Below are 15,512 nucleotides of genomic sequence, written 5' to 3'. Positions count from 1 at the left end.
CTATATTTTTGGACATATTTTGTCACTTAGACTCAAAAGCCAGACATAAGCTTTGATTTATCTCAAACTCAACTCCAATACATTTGTATGAAACCAATTATTTCTGTTTGGATGATGAGTAAACAACACTATTCGTGGACAAAATTATTATTCTATTTTTTTTTCTTCTGTCGTCCCCCGGAAACGGATCTTTGTAGAAATTTCAAAATAGAAGTCATCTTCCTTCGTGATCACGTGACTCCTCTGTTTACAGGCATCCGGAGAAACATGGAGGACACCGCTGGCAGTAATCCCCAATCTCTCGGATTTACAGAGAAATTAAAGTCTTGGCTCTCTTGGTCATGGACCTACGTGTGCTTCATTTGGTTCGGCATGGTGCTGATCATGATATACGTCCTGTGGAGCCCGCTGAAACTGCAGGAATCTCTTACCTCAGGTGAATTAATGCAACTGCTAGCTAGCTATTGTTAGCCTTCGGGTATCTGGCTTTAGCTGACAGCAAGCGCGAGCTGTTGGTTTGACAGTTCGGTGTCGGACTCATTCAAGCACAAATAATGGCGACTCTCTGGTTACATTTAAATCGAGCTTTTACATATCGATTGCGTCTTGGTTGTATTATTTTCTAACAGCAGGCTGTATTGCATATATTCATAATTCGGTAGGTTATTGTTGTATTACCAAGTAGGCTTCTTCGCTCATCGTATAGTCAAGATACTGTATGTGGCTACATGTCACCTGCTATTCCAGACCCACTTCTAATGTTTGTTTTTATTCTGTTGGCCCTGGCATGCATTTCAGTGCATGGTCACAACAGTGGACACTAACCTCTCTCAGTTCTGGTTCTACTATGACACTATCCTGACTGTCCCCTCTTCTTCTTCTTCTTCTTCTTCTTCTTCTTCTTCTTCTTCTTCTTCTTCTTCTTCTTTCAGCCTCAGTGTTTTTGAATACACTGACCCCAAAATTCTATGTGGCTCTCACTGGAACCTCTTCTCTCATCTCTGGACTCATCCTTGTGAGTTATCGTCTCAGTTATTTCTCACACCATCTATTACATGTTAAATAGTCACCTCTTTGCAAAATGATATTTGCTCTTAGGCCTCTTAGCAGACACAATTTGCAGTCACCTCGTCCTGAATTTGAAATTCGTATTCGGGAAGATTACACATGTGTGGGTGGAAACCTACTTTTAGAGAAGTGTCACTATTAAATTCAAGGCTGTAATGAAAAATAATTCTACTAAACCCATTGCAGTGGTTCATATGGGAGGGTGCAAAGCCATTTAAAGGGAGTTAAAATACTATGAAGCAGATAAAAAGTTGAATTAATTTGAATTACTTTGGAGCAATAAACAAACACGAGTGCTTTAATGTTGGCACGGTTGTGTTTATTCGGGTTAGCAAGACTTATGCAGAGCGGAAAAAAAATGACATGTGTTGTACAAGATGGACAGATTTTTGACGAAAAACAAAATGATCAGCCTGTCTTTCTCTTCCTCAGGGGGCATGACATGAAAAATAAAACACTATTCTAGTGATATGATAGCAATTGCCACTCAGATATAACTCAGTAATTTTGGTCCAATCATATACTTTTTGTAAAACATGTCGTCACCGTGTGTGTTCTCTCCGCAGATATTTGAGTGGTGGTATTTTCGTAAATATGGGACCTCGTTCATTGAACAAGTGTCAGTGAGCCACCTGCGTCCTCTTCTGGGTGGAGTGGAGAGCAGCTCCTCTACTGGTCTGTTTGCATCAGTCAATGGAGAGGCAGAGCCTAGGCCCAGTGTTTCAGGTAGATATGTATATAACACAAACTATACCAGCAATACTACTCATAATACCACAAGTACTAACAACAATATCATCCTTTTCGGCAGAGTGTAAGGTCTGGAGGAACCCTTTGAATCTGTTCAGAGGAGCAGAATACAACAGGTATGTGTGACTCAAGTATTTATGTAGCCGAGTAGAATGCATCTAATAGTACTTTAAAATGGATGGTTCATAATGTCTGTTTATAAATACTTTGTGACTTTGGTGAAGAGGAATTTGGTTTAATTTCATTTGATTCCTTGTGGAACATGAAACTGTAGCAACATATCTTAAACTACAGGTACACCTGGGTGACAGGGAAGGAACCCTTAACATACTACGATATGAACCTGTCTGCTCAAGACCATCAGACCTTCTTCACAGGAGACACTCCGCAGATAAGACCAGAAGATGCTGGTGAGTTTGAATCAAATACAGACAAAATCTAGTAAAAATAAAATACAGATGTGATATTTCTTTGTTGTTTTGAACCGTACAAGCAGAAGACTGCCAGCATATTCCATTGGAAGAGATTTCTTTGACACTTTATAAATGTTCTCATGGAACTGCTTTTTGTTTTTTGTTGTGGTTTTTTTGTTGACTGCAATTCAATATGTCGTATGGTTGCATCTGTAATAAGTCAAATCATGTCTCAACAGTGATGCAGAAAGCCTGGAGGGAGAGAAATCCTCAAGCCAGGATCAGAGCAGCTTACCAGGCCATAGAAATGAACCAAGAGTGAGTCCTGCTCTTCCACAGTTACATATTCTTTCCTTAAATACTGTGTCTATAAACACAATACTGTAACTTCTAAAACTGTTGTTGCTGAATAGCACATATACATTCTTTTAGTCATATTATGGCGTTTTTATGGGCGCTTTCAAGTGTTTCATGTGCATGCAAACATCCCATCTGCAGGTGTGCTGCAGCGTATGTGCTTTTAGCAGAGGAAGAAGCCACGACCATCACAGAAGCTGAGCGCCTCTTCAAAAAAGCTCTAAGTATCGGTAAGAATGGATTTGAATCAGCATTAAGTACCCACAATGACTGAACCGTGAGGCACAGTAGCAGGAAGATAGCTAACCTGTTGAGGAATAACTACACCCAATGCACTGCCACACCCGGTGGCACATTGAGCAACTCCACTTATCGTGTTATAAATGGAATAGACCACATCTGTTCACTCCTCCCTGTGATTGTGAGTGTGTGTGTATATTCCATCAATATGTCATTGCTTTTCCTCTGCACACGTTTGAAGTGGTATCATACATAATAAAACAACTCAATCCATGTTTATAATGTTTTTAACGTCTATGGATTGTTCAGCGTTTTTGTGCATCAAACGTCTCATATTTTCTTTTTTGCCATCCACAGCTGGAAAAGATATCAACTTACTGGTGTACATTAAACGCAGACTGGCAATGTGTGCACGCAAGCTGGGTCGGATTAAAGAAGCAGTGAAAATGATGAGAGATGTGAGTTTCTGTCAAAAAAATGCTTTCTGCTAAAGTGTGCTATTTGTGGAATTACGCATGCAGCTGAGTACCGGAGGCAACATATTTACTGTATTTAAAAACAATGGCTGTACAGTAGTACTACTGACGACTTGTTTTGTTAATGTATGGTGCTTTTTCTCTTTACAGTTAATGAAGGAGTTCCCACTTTTGGGAATGTTAAATATACATGAAAACCTCTTAGAGGCACTTCTAGAGCTTCAGGCATATGCCGATGTCCAAGCGGTCCTCGCCAAATATGACGGTAACACTGAACGCATTAATAATAATTTTATGTCATCATATTGTTTTCGGACGGAACTGAGCTCAGTGCCATTGAATCGATCCTGAAAATGTATGACGCTTGTCACATGACCCCAATTTCTTCTTCCATTATAGACATCAGCTTGCCAAAATCAGCCACTATATGCTACACATCTGCACTGTTGAAAGCACGGGCTGTATCAGATAAGTATGTGTCCATATCGGTTCAGATAGTTTTTAATAGATCTTTTGAGCCTTGCATACAATTCAACATGAGCATCTCTTAAACACGTTTCATTTGTCTCAGGTTCTCTCCAGAGGCCGCGTCACGGCGAGGGCTGAGCACAGCAGAGATGAATGCTGTGGAGGCCATACACAGAGCTGTTGAGTTCAATCCACACGTGCCAAAGGTCAGTTATTAGACTCATAATAATAACCCATTGATCACTTAATGCTGTGATTTGTTCCCGCTCCTGTTCCACAATTACCAAAGACTTATCTTTGAGTTAAGTCTCTGTTCGGGCCGCATGTTTCCAGTTTTATTTCCACAGTAAAATGTGTGCGTTAAAGTATGTTTTCCATCATCCAGCTGCTATGCTGCAAGTGGTTTGGGTAGATTTTTTGAATCCCATTAGTTCTATATTTAGTCCGATCACACAGGTCTCACATGTCTGCCATGCGTCACGGTCACATGCAGAACAAACGGGCAAAACAGGCAGACAGGTAAACAATCAGTCAGACAATTATAGGTGAGGTATGTCTGCAGTAACAGGTGGTGTGACCTCATAGAGCTCAAATAGAGCAGGCGCTTCCATCCAGACATGATATATGGTGTCTCAACAGCAGGTGTCAGTGGCGGTCTTAATACTTAGCTCCTAATTCATTTGATCACACCTGACATGTTACCTTAAGTACTTACAGCTCTTATGTATATTTGTCTATTATGTCTCTATTTCAGTAGTTTGGGTGATTATTGTATTCAGTATTTATCAATTCAATACAATTAAATGGGACAATATAGAAAACATTCACCCTCATCATCAACTACTGTTACAAGATATCGTATTTTTGGGTTTATACATGCATTATGTGTTTTTACTAATAGTGTAGTTTGAACTTCACACTTGGGTGCCAAGAAAAACTGTAAACATACAACAGACTGGTCCCAGTGCAGAGCAGCTCTCTATAGACCTGAACCAGGGAGAACATGGGACTACAACTGGATATCTCTCTGGCCTTTCCCATCAGTTCCCACAGGATTAGATGTCACACACACACACACACACACACACACACACACACACACACACACACACACACACACACACACAGTCATACACAACTAGTTGCAGCAGAGGTTTGTCTCAGATTAGCCTTTGTAGTGTGGTGTTGTTTCATCTCACGGACTGAGAGACAGAAAGAGAATCAGTGTGTGTGTGTGTGTGTGTGTGTGTGTGTGTGTGTGTGAGGGGGCGTTGGTGCAGGGGTGTCAGCCAGCACTTTGATCCAGCCTTTGATTTTTTTAAAGTGAGGGCACTCATTTTCAACGTCTTTCCAACTGCTCCCTCCCCACTGTGCCCAGAGGCAGCCATCCTCTCTCCTCTCATCACGTACCCTCATCCTGTTTCTTATCCTCTCATGTTCCCTCATCCCCTGTTGGAGCCAAACAGAGAGTCTGATGTTGGCCACCACTGTCAACTTTAGGGCGTTTGTAACACACCTTTCACAGAAGGGTTATTGGGAGGCTCATCTTTCAGCGTTTGACTGGCATCTGGTACTTACTCAGGCCTCATAACAGAGTTGTGTTACGTTTTTTGACCCGCTGTATGTGAAAATGTAACAGTGGGGAAGGAAGGGAGGGGAGGGGGGGGGTTGTTGCTTTGTGTTGTCTGGCATGATGAGTGCACCTGTGACCTGTGCACCTGTGGCCTTCTGTTAAGAAGGATCTGTAAAGGGCTTTATCCAGAAATTCCATGATGCCTAATACTGTACTCTTACTTAAGAAAGTCATCATCCAAGAAAATAACGCCATCACGTACATGTAGGGCTTCAACTAATGAACGCCTTCATCAGTGATCAATCCATTAGTCTATTCAGTACAGTAACATAACAAAAGTGATGAATCTTACTCTACGCTGCTTCATTTCTAATGTGACTTTTCTAAGAAATGTATTTTCCTTGTAGCTGATAATAAATAAAGCTAACACTTTCTATGACGCCCATGTCTGCAATGCATTATATAAATACTTATAATGCGTTATAATCGGCTTATAGTACTGTAATAAATGTATAAGCGCTCGTAAATATTCATTATGCTTCATAACAACAATTATAACACATTATAAAGCATTTTAAATGACTTATACGGTCAAGTTTCATAATACCTTACGATTGCTGGTCACAAGGATCATAGTGTAGTATAATTCCTATTCATTATACTATTTCATCATACATTATAATCATTGTTATTAAGCATTTTAATGTAATTAGAGCTCTAATCTAAGTGGTCATTGTTTGCTTTAAGTGAAGTAATTGTTTTTCTTGCTTATATTTTTTTTACTGTACTAAGACAATGATCATTTAGAGTAACTTATAATGCATTATAAAAGGTATTACTCTACTCTATTATGAAAATATATGTATTATAACTATGGGACTTGGAATAAATTCAGTGAGTGACCTGCAACGATACTTGACCGTACAAATCATTACGATATGGTTTGTAATTTGTTACGGTTTTTGCTATAAAATATTGTGATATTAATAAATATAATTACTAATATATATATCAGTGTAAGGCAGCAGGAAAGGTCAAAGGTGAATCTATAACAAAGTCTGTGTGTGTTTGTGTTGCTATAGAAAGGCCAAAAGAGATACCAGAGTTGCACTGAAAGTAAAATAAATAAAAAAAATAAAAATAAAAAAAATGAAGGAACAATGTTAGGTCAAGCATTCAGTGTATGTGTATGTGTGTGTGTGTGTGTGTGTGTGTGTGTGTGTGTGTGTGTGTGTGTGTGTGTGAGAGAGATTATATATGAATATCACACAAGGCTTCGTCACATGAGTCCATTCAAACTGCTCAAAAAGCTACACTAAACCCACACATGTAGTCTGTTTCAGTGCACACCGCCCTCTCGCCCCCTCCCCTCCTCATCTTCTTGTCTTTCTCTATTTGTCCTCCTCCTCCGCCACCCCTTTCTCCATTCCAATCAGCCTGTCTACCAGCCAGTGGTTAACAAACTGACAGTTTGCCGGATGCTTGGACAGCTGATCAAGTGTTCCTGCTGTCTGAATCTGTTCTACATTTACATTTAGCACCACTTTGGTCCGTACGCGTTCATTTTGAGGCAGTCTGGGTGACCCCATTCCATCTACCTTTGCTAGTTTACTCCACTTTGGAAGGCGGTTTGTCATCGCACCCCATTCTGGTTGGCATGTTCTCATAGATGGCCCGTCGAGACTCACAAAATGCAGACCTTTGCTAAGTTTACTTCTGAAATTGGCTTTTTTGGTTTGTAATTTGAGACGCAGCAGCAGTCGCGGGTTTGCTCTAAATTAAGATGGATGAGGTTTGATTCAGACAAGGCAAAGGGAGTCTGAAGGAATTGCCTCATCCTGGCCCACTTTGGAATAAATGCTGTGAGTTATCTGCCACTGTCCTCAGTAGAGGTTGGATTCTTAATCTGCAACACCTGTTTTTTGGGGGGTTTCTTCACTGTACAAGTGTATGTTTGTCTGACCCTTATAGAGCAACTACAAGGCTGATGTCATTGTTGCCTGTGTGTCCCATTGTGAGAAGCAAAGTGCTGCAGATTAGAATCAGAAGGCAGCTTATGAGTTATGCTCTGAGCTTATGACTGCCCAGGGATAAAAGGAGAACACATGAAACTCAATCCCTTCATCAAAGAGGCGACAGGGAGTGGAGAAGCGGACCGAGGAACGAGAGGGGGGGGGGGGGGTCGGCCAGCACAGAGGACTGAGGTGTCACCAGGTCTAATGGCGTGGCATGCAAGGAAGGACAGCTGAGCAGCCAGCCTCTCTAAATGGTTATTCTTAAACCACAGAGGACCCAGATCTACATGGCTGCTGTGTACTGCTCATTCATTATCAGCAGCAGAATAACATGGAGGTAGTAATGTGTGTAAAATATCCCGGATGACCCAAAAAAATAACAAATTGGCTCGCTATGAGATTGTCAAAATGAATCTGAAATTCAGGATTGGGCCCCAAATTTAGATCGCCTTCCCTACTCCTTATGCTTCGCGCGTGTCCTTAAGCGTTAGCGTAAAACGAAATGCGTGTTGTTTCATCAGTTGCCGTTCTCTGCAACAGAGAAGCGGTAGGTTTCCTCTTGAGCTGGCTGGCTGGCTGCCTCGACACCGATGCCGTGGGGAGTAGAGGATGGTGAAAGGTTTGTGCTCAGAAGAAAGGAGAGCGAAATGGTGAGGAGGATGAAGGCGGACAGTCAAATGTCTTGGCTGGAGCAGAGAGAGCTGATTTTAAGTCAGTCGGACAGCGTAAGTGAGAGGGTCAAACAAGCAGCTTCTGGTTGTCTCGAGCTGCCGAGCGTTGTAGCGGCTACAGAGGATGTTAGCAAGAGAAGAGGCTGGAAGACATGACAGTCTGCGGGAACGGTTCAATGAAGTGAGGCTCGGTGTTCACACCTGTTGGCTGGTTGCGTGCTTGATTGAGCTTTTAGTCCGAGTCGGGAGGTGGCGAGTGAGGAGCACACAACAGAGGGGTGAGGGTGGGGCCTGGCAAACCGTCTGCACAGAACACAATATACAGAAATGTTTCACGAATATTGGCCGCAGTTCAGTGAGGACATTGACATGGCTGACATTGCCAAAGACGGATGAACCAGGGGACACGATGGGACCCAGGCTCACGTCTTGCAAGCTAAAGGAGCACGAAAGAGACGGGGATGGGCCAGGTGGAGAAGGGTGAGAGTGGAGAAAGAGGGTAAGGCAGGGGGAGATGGGTGAAGCGGCAAGGTCTGGCTGGCTGGCTGGACGGATGGCTGGCTGGCTGAGCCTGTGACCATGGAGGGGATTAGACAGGATTAGCTGTGGGGTAACCTTCCCAAAGTGTCAGTCTGAGATCCAGAGCGCTGTGAAGCTGGCCGCCTGGGAATCCAGCCCAGGGGGCCCCAGCCCCGAACGCGGGTTTTTGTCTAACACGGACCCATGCCACACTGGGCACCACAGACCTAAAGTACATAGAGCAGCATGTCATCAAAGTCAGCGTACATCTATTAATGACTCATCTACGGACAGAGCTAGGCCTTAGTTACAAAGATATATGACACAATGCGCTCGTGTTGTTATTTCTAGATGCTTGTTTTCTGTTATTTCAGAAGGCATACCTGCTCTATAGGCCGTAACTCTGGGATGTGGGCCTTTGTCGGCACAGCAAACCGACTGACTCACTGGGACCAACTTACACAGTAGGGAAAGAGAGGAGGGGCGAGCGGGGGGGTGTTGCACATTCATGGAATGAATGTACTGTACTGTAACAATAACACACACTCGAGAGGTTTGGGAAGCGTCCCGTCCCCCCCACGCCTTGAACAATTGCAAAATAAGGCTGTCAACGAATACCTCACATGTAGAAAATATGTTTTCAGCCTGGGGGGAATTGCCCAATAGAATAGAATAAGTGAAGTGCTGACTGAGAAACAAGGAGACGATATGCGAATGAAACCATTAAAGCTGCATTAATTAGTTTTTTGACCACAAGGGGGCAAGAATTTACGTTAACAGTTGCTGACCTCGCACAAATAATGTAGCGCCCCATTCGAGTTGCCTCTTTCTCACCACCTGTTGAACGTAAGAATGCAGATATTCACTGGGACTTTAGTTGTAGTTTGGTTGCCTGAGAAAAAAAAAACTTTTGGGTTCCTTTTGCTTGCTAAATGTTAAAAAAAATGTCCAGCATTTTTCATTTATGCGATAAAAGACTGGAGGGTAACAACAAAATGTCTCCAAGTGAGTGCAAACGGTGGACGTTGCAATTACGTGGTATTCATCTCAGCCCACGGGTGTCTAGGTCAATTTAACATCTTCATATAGAACTATACTCAACCAAATATAATTTAAAGAATACAAATATTTCAGTGTGAATCCACTGAAGCTGGTGTTATAAGCTGAGAAATCACTGGACATTATCACAGTTATTCAGTGTACCTAAACAAGGCTTTACAGAGCTCAGGAGACCACAAAGCATTGAGGTACCGCAGTGTATACTTACCAGAAGTTGTGTATTTCTTCCTTTTCCCTCGTCTGTAGTACTTATTAGAGATGAAGAGCCTGATCCTTCCTCCAGAGCACATCTTGAAGAGGGGTGACAGCGAGGCAGTGGCATATGCTTTCTTCCACCTGCAGCACTGGAAGAGGGCAGAGGGAGCCTTAAACCTACTACACTGCACCTGGGAGGGCAGTATGTGTAACTATTACTGCTTCTATCCAATACCACCGCTTTGCATGTGATGTTTGTTTTATTTAATGTTAATGAGTTGTATTCATTTCAGTTTTCCAAATCCTACTTTTATTCTTCGATTCTATTGAGAGCGAGTGCGCCCCATTCTGTGTATGTTCAGAAGTCCCAATTAAACACTATTTCAATAGAGCTGAGCCGTCAGAGACCCACAGTGTCTTCTCCTGCTCTTCATTTTTACATTGTTGTGTCGTGAGTCATGCATGCACAGCCTGAGAGGAATGAGATCGTTCCTCAAGCGAAGCACAGGAAGAATGTTATATTTCATTAGCACGGTAGTATCTTGTCACTGTGTAATATTTAGCTGCTTTAGTGATTTATTGAAAATGATGCCGGCTGTTTAAGTCATACTTGTTGTGTTATTCATCTTCATTCAAGTTCCTCTTTGTGCCTTTGTCCACTTTAACAGCCTTCCGGATAATTCCCTACCCTCTGGAGAAGGGTCACCTGTTTTACCCTTACCCAGGATGCACAGAAACAGCAGATAGGGAACTGCTGCCCTGTAAGTATATACATATATATATATATATAGTCTACATGCAGTCCATTAATGTACCTAGTTGTGTAATCATCCTCTCATTATTTAACCCCCGCGTCTATTCAAAAACCTTTATTTTTTTGTTTATCTGCACTGCTTACGACTTTGCCTTACTCTCTTGTTCTGACCGTTCTCATTTTTTGCGCTCCAGCGTTCCACGAGGTGTCTGTGTACCCGAAGAAAGAGCTTCCCTTCTTCATCCTCTTCACAGCAGGCCTTTGCTCCTTCACTGCCATGCTGGCCATGCTCACACATCAGTTCCCTGAGCTCATGGGTGTCTTTGCCAAAGCAGTAAGTTCTTCAGCTATACACATCGCAATTTTCATCTCAAACGTTTCTGCCGTACAATTTAAAGATACAATTTAAAGATGCTGATTCAGATGGTCCACTATTTCATCATTACACAAGATTAACTTGTGTGTAAATTGGCTGACCGCTCACATCTTTGGTTAATCTCTGATTGGGTCTGTGCTTTAAATGCATGTTGTTTGTAACCTGAATCTTTTAAACCCCCGTTGGTAATTGCTGCCTTCCATCACTGTCGGTAACACTGGAGGCTCATGAGAGTCGTGGGCCTGTAAAGTCTGTGTTTCCCGCCAAAACAAGCTGTAGCCCAGCTTAAGCTATCAGTGACCACAGTTGGATAATGCAAGCTTATCGCCCTTTACAAACAAAAATTTTCAAACATAATTTCGAAAAGTTGAATGCACCTATGACTTCCTTTTACTGTTTATTTATGACAGAAGTGTTGCGCTATCTGTTTTTAGCTAGTTTGGCAAACTCCTTCCTTTGGCGAATCATTTGTTTATGGTCCCACTGTTTATTAGGGCCTGCCTTTACATAGACACGTAGTAAAAACAAGGCCGCAGAGAACATCTAGTGCTCTTCCTTTTGTTATGGGAAAGATTGAGGGCAGATAGGATTCTTACAGCAGCCCCGGCGAGCCTGGTTTGCGTAATGTTCAGATGGAGTGCGTGAAAACCAGTGAGGGAGGAACAGAAGAGGTCCTCGCTGCCTTCTGAGGAAAAACAGATTCCTCTGAATCTGCTGCTCTTGAACAGGCGATCCAAGACAGTGCTGGTGGTGGTGGTGGTGGCGGTCTGCCTTAATTTATGGACACCAGACATGTATAGCGTAGCAGTTAATTATGCGTCATATATTAAATGGGATTAGAGGCGTACGTGATTTGCACTTGTCTGGCCGGGCTGATACATCCACTTATGAGGCTATTAAAGTGTCAAGTGTATCAAGCACACCTCAAGTAGTTTCAGGGAGAAACCATATTGTAATATTTTAGAGGACATTTCACTGTTACTAGCAACCTTACATCACTGATTTATACACATACCTATTATACTGTACAACCTAGATCCTAATCTTAGATCTCAGTGCATATATTCCCTGCTGGTAATCATGAAAATGAGTGTTTGAGCTGTTCCCTCTAGGTTCTAAGTATGAGTCGTATTTGTCCGATTTGGTAGAGACAAAATCATGATTGCTCCTAATAAAAGTCAAGATAACATAAAGTGTATCCCCAAATCAGATAAGGAAATTGAATTGTCTGTGAGCAACGCTTTCCACAAACAACATTTGAAAAATGTTAATACTCTGAAAAGTATTGCTGCTTTGTTTTTGTCTTCCCTGTACTCTGGAAACGCTTCTGGGCGGCTCTGCTGCAACTCAAATACATAACTGCATCCTGGGTTTTTTTCTATTTTGAGCAAGATCAATACTCCTAATATCACACCGGTCTTGTTTCCAGAAAGAACACCAGGGGTCCTTGTAAACACATCAAACTTTACGGTGGATTGAACATTCGTTTGAATTTAACTTATTATTTTCCCCATGCACGTTAGTCTGCCAGTGTACCAGATGAGCTAGAGCACAGTGTCTGGATTTATGTGCTTTATCTTATTCTTCTTAATTATATATACTAGAAATGTTTATTTTTCCTTTTGAAACTTACTTTTTGTAAAAGTTTTACGTCAGGCTTTGAGTCAGTATGTACTGCATAAGTTACATAACATGTTGAAAATGAAAATTGTGAGCGTGCTATACTTAAACATTATCAGAGAACAAATGGGAAGAGCTTTTAAGGCTCATTCTGTTTCTCTCTCTCTTTCAGTTCTTCAGCACACTCTTTGCACCCCTGGGTTTCTTCGCAGACAAGATGGAAAGCTTCATGCCGTCCAGTTTTTGGCACCAGCTGACTCGAATCTGACCCCATCTCACACACACACACACACACACACACACACACACACACACACACACACACACACACACACACACACCAATACCACTCCAAACCCTCAGACAAAAAGTGTTTGCTCTCCTGTCTTCAGCATTACTGTCCACTTGCTGCATTGTTACTGATTATGTTGGCTGAGGTTGTATCAACATGGCGAAGCCACTCTTAAGATGCCCTCCCACACTGTTCCAGCGGCCACAGTTTTTCCAAGAGCACATTTAGTGAACACCATCTGCAACGATTCCACACGTTCGTTTGTCATTGTGTTAGCCCTCTGCAAAAATGTGGTTTTGGAGTTTCCCACAAAGCCTTGTTGAAGATTTTTGGTGCAAAAATGAAATAAGGGGTTAGAGGCACTCCCCTGTTCCATCACAATAATAAATAAATCACACGTAAGAAAGAAGCTAAAACGGCATGTTTTTAATACTAACTACTGTCAAGTCAGATGAGTTAGTTTTAACCAGTGTGTTACTGACAACAGTAAACAGACAGTATATACATGAAGGATGTCCCTTGTAGAATGTTTGCCAATATGATCCTATTCCTCTCCATTCCCCGCTCATTTATTTGTCTATATCACAAAAGATCCCATTGGATATTTGGGATGGGACCCTATGTGTCCCACGTCAACCCTCCATGCACCACAGACATCCAGCGGGGCGGATTTAAACGTCTGTAAGGCCTCCTAAAAACAGAGCTGTGATTTACAGCCTCGAAGTGCCTGCAGTGTATACAACGCCTCTGCAGCTCAGCAGTTGTTACCACGGGATGACACCTCAGCACTATATCACTGGGGCAACCGTCGCCCCAGCAACATTGAAATGTAAATGGGATCATCACTGGTCACAGTTCCGCACACTCGTTCCCGCTGATTGCGCGACAAAATGTTATGAGTCAGTGCGATAGTCTCAAACGCCGAACAGCAATGAAAGAAGCACACGGTACAGTAGAATCAACTGAGGCAACGTAAGGCTGCTGTAATACTTGAGATAACAGTATTTCTAAATACGTCAACATTTGCCGATGGGTGGCAAAATGAACAGGCATGCACAGACAAATTCTACAAAGTAAGTTATTATTTTAACTTTTTATGTACAAATATCACTTGCTCTGCCTCCGACTGCGTCTGTTCATTTTGTCAGAAACATGAGTTGATTCTTCTGTATCTGGTTTAATTCTGACTTTATTGAATTTACTAATTGATTTACTCATCTCTGTGTTATCAATTAAGATGCCAGCGTCCTTGTTGTAAAGTATAATGTAATAACCTGTCAGAAACAAATGGGCCTGGTTCAAAATTGTAAAAAGAAAAGAAAAAAAAAAAGCCTGTAATTGTTTTAAATAATCCTGTTATTGAAAAAAAGAAAACATTAATTGTTGTACCACTTGGTTCATGAATGATAAGAATGATACGAAACATTCCAAATTGTTTATTACATTAACAGGTCTATTACATTTTGAAGTACTTAAGGCGGACATGTTTACTTTATTGTGTCAAGTGATGTTACTTGATAGTTATTACATTATCGTTACAACATTATATTACAACAATATAGAGCCCATGCCCTGGGATGTACTGTAAGTGACAAATCTTTACTCTACACGTTATACAACATGTGACAATAAAGTGCCTTTTCGAACATCACAATAATTAAACCAATTTGATAATGGTTTAGCTATTGTGTAATTTGGCATTGACTGCACCTACAATATTGATGTCAAGTCGAGTGGCAACTCTGTTAAATTTTGATGGATTCAATTTGATAAATAGATGCCTTCAAATGTAATGTGTAACAGAATTGTTGATTAGCATTGTTAGATACAGCGGTTAAAGTAACGATGGCAAACGCACTTGTGTAAAAGTAGAAAAGGGAACGCTGGTGATGATTTATATGGTGATACAGTGTGTCGCAAAGTTGGATTATGATTTTAATAACCCTTATCCGCTCCAAACTACAAAGATTCTGTTTTGCATCTCTGGTCTGTAATCTGTCCGTTTTAAATTTGTGACACTTGAAATGTGAAATTTTACAGTGTACAACCGAAATATGAGAGTTCACGCTGAAGACAGGAGAATGTTTGAAAAAATTGTAACTACCCTTGGATGAGTTTGAAAGCAAAACTCAATAAATTTCTGTTTCAGTGCAATTTCCTTCTGTTTCTGTTTGGTTGTTGAGTTTGTTTGGTTTACTGTTTAAAAATGCTGAATTGGTGTTTTCTAAATGAATGTGTAGATGCTGATTACTTCAATTTCAGACAAGAAAAACGGTTGTACGCCATTTTTTTCTGTCTGATCAAATCGAAAACATTTGATAAACAGATAATCTCCAAAGCAACCTATTTTCAACATAAAGTGGGAGACCTATTTAAATTCTTTACTTTTTTATATGGTGGATGCAATCCCCCTTCATATTTTGAAATCACTTGTGTATTGACAGTGAGTTGGTATATCTTGTTCAAGGACAAACTCCTCGCTCTGCCACCCTGCTGCTGCTCCTGGACTATATAAAGTCAAGAGCCATCATTATGATTACACCACTCCACCACCATCAGCAGATGCTTTTATGTGGCAAGTTCTCAGCGAGCCATTGGTGCCATAATCATACTCCATACACTCGTGCTCAAGTGGCGAGCATGCGGTAATGAAAATCGCTGTCGAG

The 15,512-nt window shown here is 41.5% G+C and overlaps 1 protein-coding gene across 2 annotated transcripts; it reads left to right on the top strand.

Moving 5' to 3' along the window:
• Positions 1–267: 267 nt before the first annotated feature.
• Positions 268–15,004, top strand: st7l (suppression of tumorigenicity 7 like). Of its 2 annotated transcripts, none has more exons than XM_068712425.1 (15): positions 268–436; positions 933–1,015; positions 1,635–1,794; positions 1,880–1,934; positions 2,113–2,228; positions 2,471–2,549; positions 2,730–2,818; positions 3,186–3,286; positions 3,455–3,569; positions 3,704–3,776; positions 3,876–3,978; positions 9,856–10,006; positions 10,473–10,565; positions 10,753–10,892; positions 12,727–15,004. In XM_068712425.1, exons 1-15 carry the CDS (start codon positions 268–270, stop codon positions 12,820–12,822), a joined length of 1,623 nt encoding a protein of 540 aa, XP_068568526.1. In that variant the 3' UTR covers positions 12,823–15,004. The 2 variants fall into 2 exon arrangements, with proteins under 2 accessions (XP_068568526.1, XP_068568527.1); XM_068712426.1 differs by having other exon boundaries at positions 282–436; positions 9,856–10,012.
• The last annotated feature ends 508 nt before the right edge of the window (positions 15,005–15,512 follow it).

The sequence above is a fragment of the Cebidichthys violaceus genome, unplaced genomic scaffold, assembly GCF_023349555.1.
Source record: "Cebidichthys violaceus isolate CVI_PGR_0920_01 unplaced genomic scaffold, fCebVio1.0.p SCAF_17, whole genome shotgun sequence".
Taxonomy (NCBI): domain Eukaryota; kingdom Metazoa; phylum Chordata; class Actinopteri; order Perciformes; family Stichaeidae; genus Cebidichthys; species Cebidichthys violaceus.
This window is presented reverse-complemented; position numbering and strand designations above follow the sequence as displayed.

Excerpts from the sequence above, each read along its gene's own strand:
- st7l (XM_068712425.1), top strand. The coding sequence starts at position 268 with ATGGAGGACACCGCTGGCAGTAATCCCCAATCTCTCGGATTTACAGAG. Across the intron at positions 1,016-1,634 it reads TCATCTCTGGACTCATCCTT|ATATTTGAGTGGTGGTATTT; the intron begins GTGAGTTATCGT and ends TTCTCTCCGCAG. Across the intron at positions 3,777-3,875 it reads GCACGGGCTGTATCAGATAA|GTTCTCTCCAGAGGCCGCGT; the intron begins GTATGTGTCCAT and ends CATTTGTCTCAG.